This window comes from Catharus ustulatus, chromosome 10, assembly GCF_009819885.2.
Source record: "Catharus ustulatus isolate bCatUst1 chromosome 10, bCatUst1.pri.v2, whole genome shotgun sequence".
NCBI lineage: Eukaryota > Metazoa > Chordata > Aves > Passeriformes > Turdidae > Catharus > Catharus ustulatus.
The window spans coordinates 18,557,064-18,571,046 of NC_046230.1; the positions used below are offsets into that span (position 1 = coordinate 18,557,064).

The 13,983-nt window shown below is 37.2% G+C and overlaps 1 protein-coding gene across 9 annotated transcripts in view; it reads right to left on the minus strand.

Moving 5' to 3' along the window:
• Positions 1-13,983, minus strand: part of ATP11B (ATPase phospholipid transporting 11B (putative)) — a 64,497-nt gene that overhangs the window by 27,135 nt on the left and 23,379 nt on the right. For all 9 annotated transcript variants that reach the window (XR_004418848.2, XM_033068644.2, XM_033068642.1 and 6 more), the window contains exons 7-21: positions 13,812-13,915; positions 12,551-12,598; positions 10,887-10,951; positions 10,263-10,344; positions 9,260-9,410; positions 7,073-7,270; positions 6,599-6,757; positions 6,093-6,265; positions 5,643-5,711; positions 4,620-4,693; positions 4,431-4,534; positions 4,094-4,275; positions 3,178-3,381; positions 2,751-2,904; positions 39-141 (exon numbers count right to left, since the gene is read on the minus strand). Coding sequence is in view for 8 of the 9 variants with exons in the window: in XM_033068644.2 (XP_032924535.1) it covers positions 39-141; positions 2,751-2,904; positions 3,178-3,381; positions 4,094-4,275; positions 4,431-4,534; positions 4,620-4,693; positions 5,643-5,711; positions 6,093-6,265; positions 6,599-6,757; positions 7,073-7,270; positions 9,260-9,410; positions 10,263-10,344; positions 10,887-10,951; positions 12,551-12,598; positions 13,812-13,915 (1,870 nt within the window). In the remaining variant the exon portion in view is untranslated. The remainder of the gene's footprint in view (positions 1-38; positions 142-2,750; positions 2,905-3,177; positions 3,382-4,093; positions 4,276-4,430; positions 4,535-4,619; positions 4,694-5,642; positions 5,712-6,092; positions 6,266-6,598; positions 6,758-7,072; positions 7,271-9,259; positions 9,411-10,262; positions 10,345-10,886; positions 10,952-12,550; positions 12,599-13,811; positions 13,916-13,983) is intronic.

Here is a 13,983-nt window from a genome sequence, read left to right on the forward strand (position 1 = left end):
GAAGGAAGCCCCAGTTGCTGGAGACAGAAGGAAGTTACCTATGCCAACGTGTGCCTCCTGGATCATGCTGACATCATTAGCACCATCTCCGATCGCTAATGTTATGGGCTTCTCTGGAGAGGTTTTTAACAGTCGAACCACCTGCAGAAAGAAAATGAAACATTTCCAGATCAGACAGTCTACCTACAAACCATGTCACCAACTCCCAAGTATCTCAGTTAGTTGCCTATCTGTAGATATAATTAGTATGTTTTATGAACATGCATGTTTGGGTAAAAACCAGTTTTGGCATATCGCATACATTAATTCCTTCTTTAGAAAAGCTGCCTGTTTTGGAGCACAAGCTTGATTTAAATATTATATCTGCCTTGAGCCTATTTTCCTGTTCTTATTTCAATGTTCTTTTTCAACTCTTAGTTTGGTGCTTTATCATACAAAACAAAGTCAAGTAAAATTTGGAACTGAAAATTTACTTACAAAGTAATACAGATTTAATGCCCTTTAATAAACCCAGATTCTTCATATTTATAATTAATGGAACTAATCCAGGTGAAAGAATAATTTGAAAAACCAAATGCATTAGCTAAAAAATCAATATGCTGTTATTAAGGAAAACAGCTTCTTTCTAAAGCAATTTCATTATCATCAAGGGGTATTCTCAACTGACAAAGAAACAGAAGAAAATATGACAGAATGAAGGAAAAAATTGTTGACATGCAAGGTCCTAAAATGCTCAGAAGAGGAGCAGTGATATTAGATCTTCAATGTAAGTGTCAATAATACTCTGAATACAGAGGAGTTAGATGAGGCTTTTGGTTAAGGAGAATCAGTGACTCATTAACCTCCCACAGAGCTCTAGATTAAGATAAAAGCTTCACTAATTCAGTTGTAAATGGGCTGCAGGTAAAGGTAGGAACACAGACCTCAAGAGGTTTTCCAAAACCAAGAAAATAAGTATATATGAAAAATCATCTCCCCCCTCAAGTTTCAGAAACCCCAAAGTGGAAATCTCAACAGAGCAACTGCAAGAGTTTAAGTAGACATAAAAAACTGCACTGGAATAATTGAGTTGTAGCTGCCAGTGTAAGGACATTGATTCACATGAGTGAGAATTCACTTCACACGAGGAATGCAACAGTGATTAAAAACCACAGTCCACAGCTCACAGAAATCCACCTGATTGTGGGAATACATTCCCTAACTACAGATAGTAAGATTCAAGTTTAAAGGTTCCCCATTCCTAAGGGGTAATTATTTCAAATATATTTAGCATTAGATCCTAGGAGGAGGAGCCTTAGAGAGTTAACAAGGCTACAGGACATCAACCAGATCAGTCCTCTGGAGATCCCCAAGGCCTGGGTAATTTGAACAGACAAACATCTATGTGAAAAGGTCAAGAAAAATCCTGTGGCAAATTTTAACAGCAGCAATCAGCAGCAGCTCCAAATGACTGACATGATGATGTTTAAGAAAGGTTTTGAGTCATAAAATATACCAAAATTAGTAGTGAAACTGCTAACCATATATTAACACACATTATAATTAAATGTGCAGGAAATATTAAGCTGAGTTCCAGCTTAATCTTGGAATAAACCTCACAAAAGGTTGCCTACAGCAAAAAATAATGTGGAAGACGAGACTAAACTGCCCTGCACTTCCTTCCCTATCCCTCATGTTATATGGCATTTGCCTTGGTGATTTATATACTTCACAGTTTGAAATTAAAAATACACTGCAATCAAAATTTTACTGTACTTCATGACTCAAGACAGGAAATAATCTCCATTACCTGCTGGTGAGGAGAGGAATTAAGGAAAGCAGTACAAAACATAATAGATCAAGTTAAATGACAAAGTAAGAGCAAGGATACGACACTGACAACTAACTGCACCTTAAAGAGAGAGGATGGCAAAAATCTCAGCTAAAAGAATGTACAGAGTGGACACATCCAACAGATTGGTTTACACAGTGAAGCTACAACTTCCTTTCAACATTATATTGAAACCAAAATATAGCAGGTGAACAATTCTATACTGAAGTGATTCTAAAGACTGCATGAGAACTCTGGAAGGAAAAGTGACCTCCAAACAGGACACTCGTGTTACACTAGAATCTAATACCTCACAGAAGGGTTTCCTAGTGCCTTAAGGTAAAGAAATGTCTTTTCATGAAGAGAAAATTTCAAAAGGAAAGAGTATTATAGTCCTTCAGAGCTTTCTGGAGTCTCCAGAAAAAAAAAATCACAAAAATGGAATTTGACTCTTATCCAACATGTATTTCAGTAAAATTCAGTGCAAATGAAGGAAAAATGATATTAGAAGAGAGTATTAAGGCATTTCTTGGAGACTAGGCCTTGGCTTCCCTTCCCTTTTACTTATTCGTCAAACTTCGGTATTTTTCAAGTATTTAGAAAAGGTTCATGAATTTTCATTTAGCTTTTTTGGTTTGGAGTAGTGATGGAGCAGCTAAGGCAAAAGCATGCAGGAGATTGGGAGAGCTGCCTTACTGCACACTCTGGAACCAGAATAAAGATGGGCTTGGTGGCAGTATTTTGATTTCACCATCCACTTCCAAATTTAAAAACACACATATAGAAACTTCTGAGCAAACTACTCTAGATCTGAATTTAACAAGGATTCAGAGGTCACAAAACAGGTCAGATAACCTAATAAAGCAGTTTCAGAAATCCTTGCCACCTCAAAGCATGATAAAAATACTTCAAAGGCAATCCTGTCTATACTCTCACTTACCTTTGCTTTCTGAAGGGGTGCCATGCGACAGCACAACACTGCAGAACAGTTTTTGCAAACTTCCATGAACAGTTTTTCATGTTCCCTGAGTGCAAGAGAGAGGCTGGTCCCATCCACAACCAGTCCATGTTGGATAACATGGTCTTCCTTTATTCTATTTGGGGACAAAAATGTTGACTTTGTACCAGTGTTAACAGCAAAATTCCAACTTTGCTATAAACTATGTTGTTGGTCAGACAATAAGCAAAGGAGTTAGCCTGTCAGACAGACTACTTCTTCCAATCTGTTATGGTATTAATAAATCAAGTTTCTTAAAAGACAATTTCTTTGTTTGGCAGATGCATCAAACAGACTCCCATAAAATTTAAAAATGAAAGCAACCCAAGTTAAGATCATCACTGAGACAGTGACATCTCAGGTATTTTACCTCTTGGCTAGCTGCCTCAGCTGTTCTGCACAGGTACTGTCTGACTTGTGCTGCACAAGCTCAAGGATGTTCATGGTTCTGTGAAAGTGTCCACAGGATAAACTGACACTAACAGCTGTTTCGTGCTTGTCTCCAGTGAGCACCCACACTTTGATACCAGCCAGTCTGAGGGCTTCTATAGTTTCTTGGACTTTCTCCTGCAGTCTGGGAAAACAGAAAAATTTTAAATAACCAAGTGAACACTTTACAAACAAAAGAGCTCATACTGTAACTCCATGTTACCACTGTAACCCCACTGCCACGCTGAGTTAAGTCTGCCTTTCCAATGTTACATGTATTTTCAGAGAATCATAAGTCTGGCAGATGATAGGCTGTTACCAGCAACAAAACAAAGGCCTAGATGAAACAAAAACTAAACTTCAATCCTGCCAAGGGATCAAAAAATTTTTATAAGTATATCTTGATTTAAACTAAGCACCATCAGTGCATTTGAGAAGCTTTAAAACCATCCACAGTAATTCCTGGCTACTGTGGTGCATGAAAAGCTTCTCATGCCCCCTGTGCTCACAACACCCTGTGACCTACAGAGCACAAGCAGAAGCACAATGCCTTGCAAAGGAGTTGTGTGTAGAAGCTTTCCCAATGAATTTGCTGTTACACTAAATACTTGCTGCAACTATTCCATCTCACATACATGAAATCTCTCCTGATGAAACACATACATCATCATTATTAAGACAGAACCAGCTGGTACAAGTTTTGTTTTGAACGTGCCTCAATCCAAAGGTAAATGTACTATACAAGAATAGCACAGAACTTTTGGTCATAGTGGGAGAGATTTTCACACTTCATATTTCAAATACAAATCCTAAACTCGCTGGGTTTGAGCACAGATAGCAGTAACTCCATGGCATACTTGTCTTCTACTCCTGTAGCCCCCAGTAACTCCAGATCCCTTTCTATGAAGTTGAACACATCTGCTAATCTCTCCTCCCGCTGCTGTAAGGCAGTCCTGGCCTCATGAAGGCGTTTGCCAATCTCTTGATACTCCTCGGGTGTGAATCTTCTGTAGGCCACACACAAAGTTCTTAGGCCTTTCTGTGAGAAAAGAAAACACCACATTCAGAGTAGACAAGATTCTGATCTAACAAGAAGGTGTCACCAGCAATTTTTTCACTTCAAGTCACAATTTATACTGCACGAATTTTCTCTGATCAGCTGAGGCTGGGAGCTGGGCAAGCATATGCACTTACCAAAGCAAATTCATCCACATGTATCCTTGTTTTATCTATTTCTCCACTCTTACTACGAGGCAGAATGGAAGATTCTGCTCCCTTTGTGAATAAAAGCTTCTCCCCTAGAAAGTCAGATAAAACTGAAATTAAAAAAAATGCCCTTTAAGAAGTTCTCCAGTGCTGCTTGTGCAATTTCTGATCCCCTACCTGAGGGACTCTCCACAATGACACTCATTCGCCTGCGATTTGGATCAAACTCCAGAACATGAAGCAATTTATACCTGTATTTTGTGTTTTAAAAGAGGGAATGGGAAGGAAACATTTTTAGAAATAAATTTCCAAAGGCAATTACTTATAAATAGACTCTTACACCACAGACCTTTCCTCAAAGTGTTGTTCTTGTATAGAAACTCCAAAAGCAATGCTACCAATGCTGAACAACAATCCCTGTTCATTGCTTTTTATCACTGTATATATGCTTAATTCCATTCTGTAAGAATAAAAGGTTCTTCTAACAACAGGAATAGCTTTCTGAATATTAACTTGACATTTGGAGATTACAAGCAGCTCCCATCTACTTCCTCATCCTTCTGTCATGACTTCAAGTATAACCTTGAAAACTACATTTTGTTTCTGACAAACTTGTAAAAAATCTAGACTGCCAAAAAAGTGTGCGTGCCCTGCTGAGCAGATTAGTATTTGTTATGTTACCACTAGCTTAAAAAATTGATTTTAGACATTTAAATTCTAAGTACTGCCAACTAGCTGACACAAATCAAATGAGTAAAAGGAGTTATGGCATATTGCAGATATACAGTTATTAATAATTTGTACTCACTTTGGGAAAGTTTAAAATATCTAATTAGATTATGCACAGATGAGACTGATTCTGGGCATTTCTAGAACTGAAACAAGACTAACAAGACTTGAATAAGCAATTCAGTTTTCTAACTCTGCTACAGTCTCAGCCTTTGAGGAATGGGCAAAGATACAAACTGTTACAACACACACCTACACGGAGTAACTCACACAAAATTCTTGCATCTCAGCTACAATTGGTAAGGGATAAGATGCAAGCTGTCTTGAAGACATCAAGGGAAAAGCATTAAACAGAGCACGCTGTGGAAAGGCAAGGTTTGCTCATGAACACAGAGGATTAAGAGGAGAACATTACATTAATCTTCACTACTGTTGTGTTCTTCAAAATAATCAAGGAAAAAAACCAAATACCTCTCTGGTTTTCCAAGACTTTTTACTTCCATACTGTCTCCACTAATTCCAGTAAATACTACTCCAACGCTAAAAGTAAAGAAAATATACATTTAATTATCACTTTAGACAAAATGCCTGTTACAGGAGGGAGGGGAAGATGTAAGGGAAGAAAAGGAGAAACTCTTACACCCCATAACTGTACTCTGCTTCTAGGGAAAATTAAGAAATGCCTATTTCTGCAGTATTTTATTCACATCATACTCTGACCACTGTCATTTCTCAAGTATTTTCATAAATATTTTAAATCAACACTTTATACTACACCTAGAGGGTTGTGTATTTTACATCTGAATGGTTTCCCAGTAAGGTGACAGTGCCAGGCCCTGGGCTTCACCAATGTCTGAGCCATTTCTAAGGCTGCCCTTGCAGGCAATTCCTGTGTCAGACAGCCCTGGCAGTGCTGCTCACCGGCTCGCAGCTTCCACTAAAGCCTTCTCATCTGGTGAGGAAGCATAATATTCCAGAGGGGATGTGATTCCATTGGCATGCCAGGGACCATCAGCACCATCTGTCTGATCTGCATTGATCTGCACTGTGTGACACAGACAAACTGCTTTCAAGAAGAGCTCCTCCTCTTTCACCTAGAACAAAGAAAAAACTTGATTTGTAACATTTACACATCAACCCAGTTTTGAACACACTTAAGGAAAGTGTTTTTACTTACAAATCTGCCAAGCATTTCATGTTAAATAATCACATTCCAACATGTTTAATAAATATTATTTGTTCAGTGACACTTGAAAGCTTCAAACTATTCTGAAATTCTGATTTATGTTCGTGTTGGGGGTTTTTTTGGTTGTTGGCGTTTTTTTGTTTGCTTATTTTTTTTTATGCTAATGGTACAAGAATATTTCTCTGAAACACAACACTTTCCATCTAGGATGACTAATGGTGGGAAAACCAAAGAGCCTTACCAAACCACGCCTATTTCCATCTGGAGAATCTTCAGAAAATCCCTCTGGAGTTAGTTTACCATTGACCTCTTGGTACTTTATGCCATTAATGGAGCACTCCCGAAACTGCATCTCATTTTCAGTTAATGTACCAGTTTTGTCTGTAAACACATATTCTACCTTTTGTAAAATAGAACAAAAAAACAAACTTGGAATTACATGTACTCATTAGAAGAAAAAAGTTACAATAATCTCCACTCACGCTTTCTATTACACACTTTTTTAAAATCATATAAGAACTTTAACTTCTGCCATCACATCTTTATACTTTATTTTAAAATTAATCAGAAATCATATCACAAGTAGTAAAAAGCCTGCAGTAACTTTTAAATATTATTACATATATTATAAAATATAATATATTATATAATTTTAATATTAAAAACTAAGTAGAAAATAGGTTAAAAAAAGCCCACAGACAACATATTTTTTTACCTGTCCCAATTCCTCATTGAGGTCTGAAGTATTTACTTGTGCTCTCTGGTTTGTTTCTTCATGATAGAGGTCAAGATCCCAGCCAATAAAAAAAGACCCAAGAAATTTCTGCATCTCAACAGTTACATAGAGTGAAATGGGGATGATAAAATTGTAAAGTACCAGAAAAGCAAGAAAATCTGAAATAAATCTCAGGATCTACAAGGGAAAAAAAGAAAATGTGAAGATTACCACAGTGATCAGGTGAAACATGGTGACTTAATTATACTTCAATATGCATAAAAAATGAGGAACTGGGAGAGCCAGAGAAGCCCAAGTCCCATGTTCACATGAGGGACAACACTCCAGTGACAACACAGGCATTTGCAGGTTGCCCCAGTAACACACCTTCACACTGAGGCAAAAAGTCTGCCTTAAGATGTGACTGGAGGTTTCAATCCTCAAGTTCATTAATTTTTTGTCTCTCTACTGAATCTCTTAGGAGGGCTGCCAATTAATATTAACTGTCATTATGATTCTGTTTTCCAGCTCTTTCAGAGTTTGGTCAGAGGAAACGAATGTGTTCCCCATTCCATCAAACAGCATCACTCATGTAAGCTTTTCTAAGGAACCCTGAATTGTGCAGGCAAACAAGTGATTTTCTGTGCTGTCAGAGGAATCTGCAAGCACTGTTGTTTCAGAACAGCACAGTGTCAAGAGGGCTCCTGTCTGCTAGCACTCCCCAGTGATTTGGGGGATCCAGACTGCATGAAAAGAAAGGGACCACGTGGATTTCTTTTATGCCTCTTCAAATCATTGTGTTCCACACACATATTCCAGGCAAACACCTATGTCACAGGAGACACTTCTTTTTACTAGGTATGATAATTTTAACAAACCCTGAAACACAACACCATGATCTCTTTTTCATCTGCACAACAAACTCAGTATCTAAACTGTACTTTGGAAAAACTCTTACCAACACTTGAGTATTGAGCAAAGGAGATTAGAGATGACAAAAACCAGGCCACCTCTTTTAACTCCACCAGATATTGGTTCAGGAGAACATTTTAAATAAAGAAGCATAAAACCAGTCAATAATTTGCAAAGCTAAATAACGTCTTTCTCTCTAGGGAGTATTGTTTTAACTATTTAATAAATAATTAAAGTAGCTGACAAAAACTCAGCAAGTTCTGTGCCTAAAGACATCTTCCAAACTAAACCAGAAAAGACAGATAGATTAATTACTGCTCTCACTTTCTAAGAGAAGTAGTGACAATTACTTATGTTAGAGAGTTTCTTCAAGCAACGGCAATGAAATAACAATCTGCACACACAGGAGGAGATGGACAGGGAAAACACTCTGAGTAAGGATATCAGCATGATGAGAAATGCAAAGCAGATTGTGGAAGTCAACATGGGACACATAAAAACAAAGACATGACAGAAGGAGAATGACACTGCAGAAAAACACATGGCTCTCTACATTCCATGGCAAAGGAATGCAAAGATTGAGGAAATACTTATCCCTGCTCTATTCAGAACTGAAAGGCTCCATAGGCTAGACTAACTTGCATAGAATTATTCCAGATTAAGCTCCTGAACTGCTTTGAACAAAGGCAGACTCATACAGAAATCAAAAATTAAAGAGAACACAGAAAAATACAGACTAATTGAAAAAAGAAACACTTTTCAGGGACACTTTAAAGTATCCCTTCAATCTCTAAAGAGAACTGAGCAGGCAAGCAGGAGCTTGAGCAAAATTGTAGCCTTATGAAATTGCCCAAACCATCTCAACATCACAGAACATACTAAATTCCTGAGCTGTGAAATCTCTGCAATAGAATATACAGAAGAACAGCCATCCTCATCCTCTTTTCCTTTATGGAATGACAAAAGACATCCTAAAGAACAATAATTAGAACATAAACCATCAGAAATACGTCCTAACAAAGACTTTTCAAAAGTTTTCAAAAAGTCTGGTCTGTTCATAAAGGAAGAAAAAGTCCAACCAGTAACAGAGGTAGAAATATTTCTGTACAGTAGTGAGGCTACACGGGACTAGCTCAAAAATCACTGAGACAACAGCACAGACTTGCAAGTGGACCATGTGGTAGTTACACTTAGAATAGAGATATAATATATATGACACTGAGTGTGTATTGTATGAGAGTTCCTCAGACATGCAACTGGGCAGAACCACGTTACCTTACTGCTGTTTCTTTCATGCTCTGTTTTTTCATTATACCAAGGCTCATCCCATTTCTCTTCAGCTTGCCATGCATACTTTAAAATAGTGCTCAGAATGGCTTCAAAGAGGAGGATTATTAGATAAATAATCAAAAAGGAATTCATGGACCTATACAGAAGCAAAAAAATAAAGCAAGAAACTTCAGTTTATTTTACTTCATCTGCTGACAATGTGGTTACATGAATTGATCAAAAACTCGTTGGACCATTTTTAAAAAGTGTATCCTGTGCTTGATACAGATATAAAGTTTTCATGTGACAAGCAGGCAACAGAATGGAAAGAGATTCCCTATCTATAACTGTCTCTCTAGCAATATGAAGACTAGATTAAGGTGCAGGAACACCCCAAGAGCTGACTTGTGTCACACCTGCAGTCCCACACTGGGCGTCTTTCTCCCCAAGGAGTTTGCAAGGCTGTGCAGGTAGTACAAACAAGCACAGCAGAAACCCAGGGCTGCACCTTTTCCTCAGTTAGAAGACCTCTGCCATGTGCAGCTGAGCATTTAACCCAGGCCAGGTCACAGGAGAACAGTCACATCTACTTCTGGAACCAGCCAGACTGAACTTCTCTTGTGCTACATACAGTTGTTTGTATATAGCTATACGTGTGCACAAGAATGCCAGGGGGCTCTCTCAGGCTTTTAGTAACTGCAATAAAGGCAACATATCAGAGCTCCTTCTCCTTTTAAAATAAATAATGAGATTCAATATAAATATCTATGATAATAACACCAACCCTGCAACCAGAGCAAGCTTGGATATTTCTACTTTGTACACTACTAAAGAATGAAATATCAAGAAATGGATTTTATCTTTATAGCTTCCTACTGAAGGCAAGACAATTAACACTCTCTTCCCTTTGCCTATAACTCAACGATGAGACCACCAGGGTTTTAAGGTTACACAGGAAAAACTAAATTAAAGCTCTACAAATAAGAGAGATATTAGAAAATAAACATACTTTTCTACTGCTGACCGTTTCTGAGATTTACTCTTGTAATTTAATGCCATCTTTGTCTCCATACCTGTATACACAGCAACACCTGGGAAGGAAGGGGGGAAGAGTCAGACTTCCTTTTCTGCATAAATACAATTTGCAGAATTTTTCATTTTGAGAGATATAGATAAAAACAAAAGGTGGTAGTACTTTTGTGTTTACTATGAGACAGTATTTTGTACTATTTGCAAGACTCTTCTATAGTAAAAGAGTAATTTTAACACCTACTTTAACACTGTTCATTATTATGACTGTACTGCTCTTCAATATGTATTTTATGGAAATCAGCATGGTAAATCTCAGGAGAGTGCCTTGAACAATAGGTAACAGTAAGAACAGTCATTTATCCATTGAAGTTAAGTTACTTCTTTATCAAACCACTTCAAATATTTTCACAGAGCAGAGCTGGAACTTTATATCCTTAGAGGTTCTTCAGCATAATATCATTACTTTCATCTATAACCATATCCCCTCAGGTAACAGTCAGCAAGATTATTACAATTTCTTCAGTGCAAGTAGAATTAAAACCCAGTTCATCAACATGCTTTAAGAAGAAAATACTCTTTAAATATTTAGATGTCTACAAACCAAATATTTCTTTAGTGTTTTTTAATCTTGCTCCACGAAGTAAGAGACTTTCAGGCCCAAGAGGTCTAAAAAGAAATAGACATATCAGCATGTAAAACATCAGCTGTTCTGTATTCTGGAGAAGTACTGAAATCCAGTTTCCTATGCAAAGCTGTCCTATATCCCCTCTAAATTCCCAATGCAGCAACTCAATCAGTGATCTTACCCCTCCCACCACACCTCCCACACATCTCCACAGAGCTCTGTTTCCTTTCATGTCTCCTTTGGTCACTGCCATACTCCCCCACCACTGTTCCATGTCCCATAACTACTGACTGAGCTAAATGGCTGCTTCAGAGAGACCCACAAGGTCCTTGGGAAGGAAGCAGGCAAGAAAGCAGTCGAGCTCACAGTCCACCCAGATTGCTGCTGGTTTAGGTTTGGCTAATTTACCAATCCTCTACCCTTCTGTCAGACTGAAATGATCTAGAAAGTTCAAAAGCTATTCATACCAAAGATAGAAACAATTAGATGGACACAGCAGTGCCACTTTTGTTTCCTAATACAGGAGGTAAAATAGATATTTTTTCCTCACATCTATCAATATAACAATACAATAACACACTCATTTCTTTGGCTAAGTTCACTGCAAGTAGGGCTGTGAAAATAAGGGTCTAGTTAGAAACAAGGTTAATATAAGGTTAGAACTGTATGTTCTACTGCAGCAGCTGTATCATCTTTAGAAAGTGCCAGCAGGGTTGGTTTGAAATTTAAAAAAAGGTATTTTTCCCACTATTTCAAATGAAAGCAGAAATTTAGCAACTGCGGTGGCCAGATTGACATACTGGGTAGAAACAAAAGAATTAAAAGTTCAGATGCTAAGTGCTTTGACATGTAAGTCCTTGGGTTTACCCTGCTTTTCCTTTAGCTGTGTCACATCCAGGCTGGGATCACTATTACATAAACAAAGCTCTCAAACTTGAAGTCCCGTTGAAAATATAACATGAAGTTACTCAAAACAACCAAAGCCAAACCCATAGACAAAAATTAACTTAAATTACCCAACCCACAGCAATTAGAAATCTTTCCAGGAAGTCAAGATGGAAGACTGTAAATGGTTTCACATCTTTATTTTTATATTTGCATATGTGTTTGTTACTTGCTGTGACTGCACAAGGAAAGGTGGTGAGCACAGGATTATGTGCACACAGTTGTGCTGCCTGTGGCAGGTGTAAGCACTTATCTGCCCAGTCCAGCTGTAGTTTGAAATACATACTAAAAACTACAAATTTGTAGCAGAGGCTTTATTAAACCAGGAATTTCTAGGGATTTCAACTGCAGAAACTCCTTCTCAGTGCCTCTGATGAAAGGAGATCTGTTGTAGTATAGCGAATACATCAGTGGAAATTGTTTCAGATCAATAAAAGCTTTAATTAATAACAACAAAGTTATCAGCTGATTACCAGTGCAAAAAAATCACCTGCTTTGCAACAACCAAGCTTTCCAGCACTCTTGTATTAAATCTGCAAAACTGGGTAATAATGAACTTCTTTCACTCATTTTTAATCATCTCCATCCAAGGTATGCAGCTGTAGTTGATACTTTTAGGAAAGTATACCTCCCCTTTTCACATATTCAACAACCTCCACATGTTCTAAATAATCATCTTATACAACTTTACTCACCGTACTATTTCTTCAGCTTGCTGGCTTACAGTTATTCTTCCAACAAATCTATGAAAGAAGGATATGTCTTAGAAGTATCTACATAAAGACTCAAAAATGTAAAACCCTTTTCTCTAGCTACAAAAAAGTCATTATTGGTTCATAAGCAAAAAATAAATCAACTTTTATTAACAATCAAACTAAACCAATATGGCAAAACTTGCAATAATTTTACAAGAGACATTTAGCAACAGAAGCATTTATCCCTCAAAGGAATAGGCATTTGAGAAAGCTTATTAACTCTGATTAATTACCACAAAAGATTAAATTTCTATTCATTTAAAACAGATTGTGACTTCTTGATGATTCAGTAAGAAATAATTCCTCAACAAATGTAAGTTTGCACACTATCCATCAGAAATAGTAACTTTTCATTTAATAAAGCCAATCAATTTTGTTTAAAAATCTGACATGCACATATTTAGCATGACTCCAGTCACAAAAAGGGACACAAACTTCTATAGTGACTGTACCTTAATTTGCTAAATATCATATATTTGAACATCTGTTCCAACTGAGTATCTTAGTTTGAAAAAACTTTATACTTCTCAAAGATCTCCAAGCTTACTTAAGAACAGCTGTGACAATATACTTGGATTTTAAAAACTACTACTTCATAGCTACCATTTTCCATCATACAATCCAAAAGAAACTTGGATGGGAACATAACTTTTGCTACCCATGATGTTGCTTTACAAAATCTATGACCTTGCCTGCTGATGTTAAAGCACACTTGGATATCTCTGGTTTTAATCTAAGGTTTTGCTGCTGAAGAATGGAGTCCAAATCTTCTCTGGAGCATATGCAAAATAAATATGAGCAACACATATCCTTAGAACTAGACTTGAATCAATTCCACTTCAACATATCCTATACAATACTGAAATCTCCTGGCAGAACCTTATAGAACTTTCTTCAACCTGAGCAGACTGTAGGTCATTTAATTATTTAAAATCTAGAAACAAGTTAACTGATTAGAACTGAAATGTACATAATTAAAATAACAAACATAAATATTATAATGTCTGGGTTACTACTCAAGTACTCAAATTTCACTTGCAACTTTCAGTAAGTACATATGTATAAACACAACCTGATTATTAAAACCTAAAATTCAAGCAGATGGCTGAAGCTATTTTAATCCTTGCAAGACCTGTAACATTCTGAGTATTAAACATCTCATTTTGATTTTGTTTCAAAATATTTAATAATAAAGTGATACCTGTACAGATCTGCTTCTGGCTGCTGACATTCTATAACAGCTACCAGTTTGTCCAGGTTGGCAACAGACTGCAGCACTGCTGTTTCTGGGACTGCAACGTGTGTCTGTAAAACAGCGTCCATTGGGTTACTGCAGCACTAGCAGGCAGCAGGGCAGGTATTTCAACAGGCTG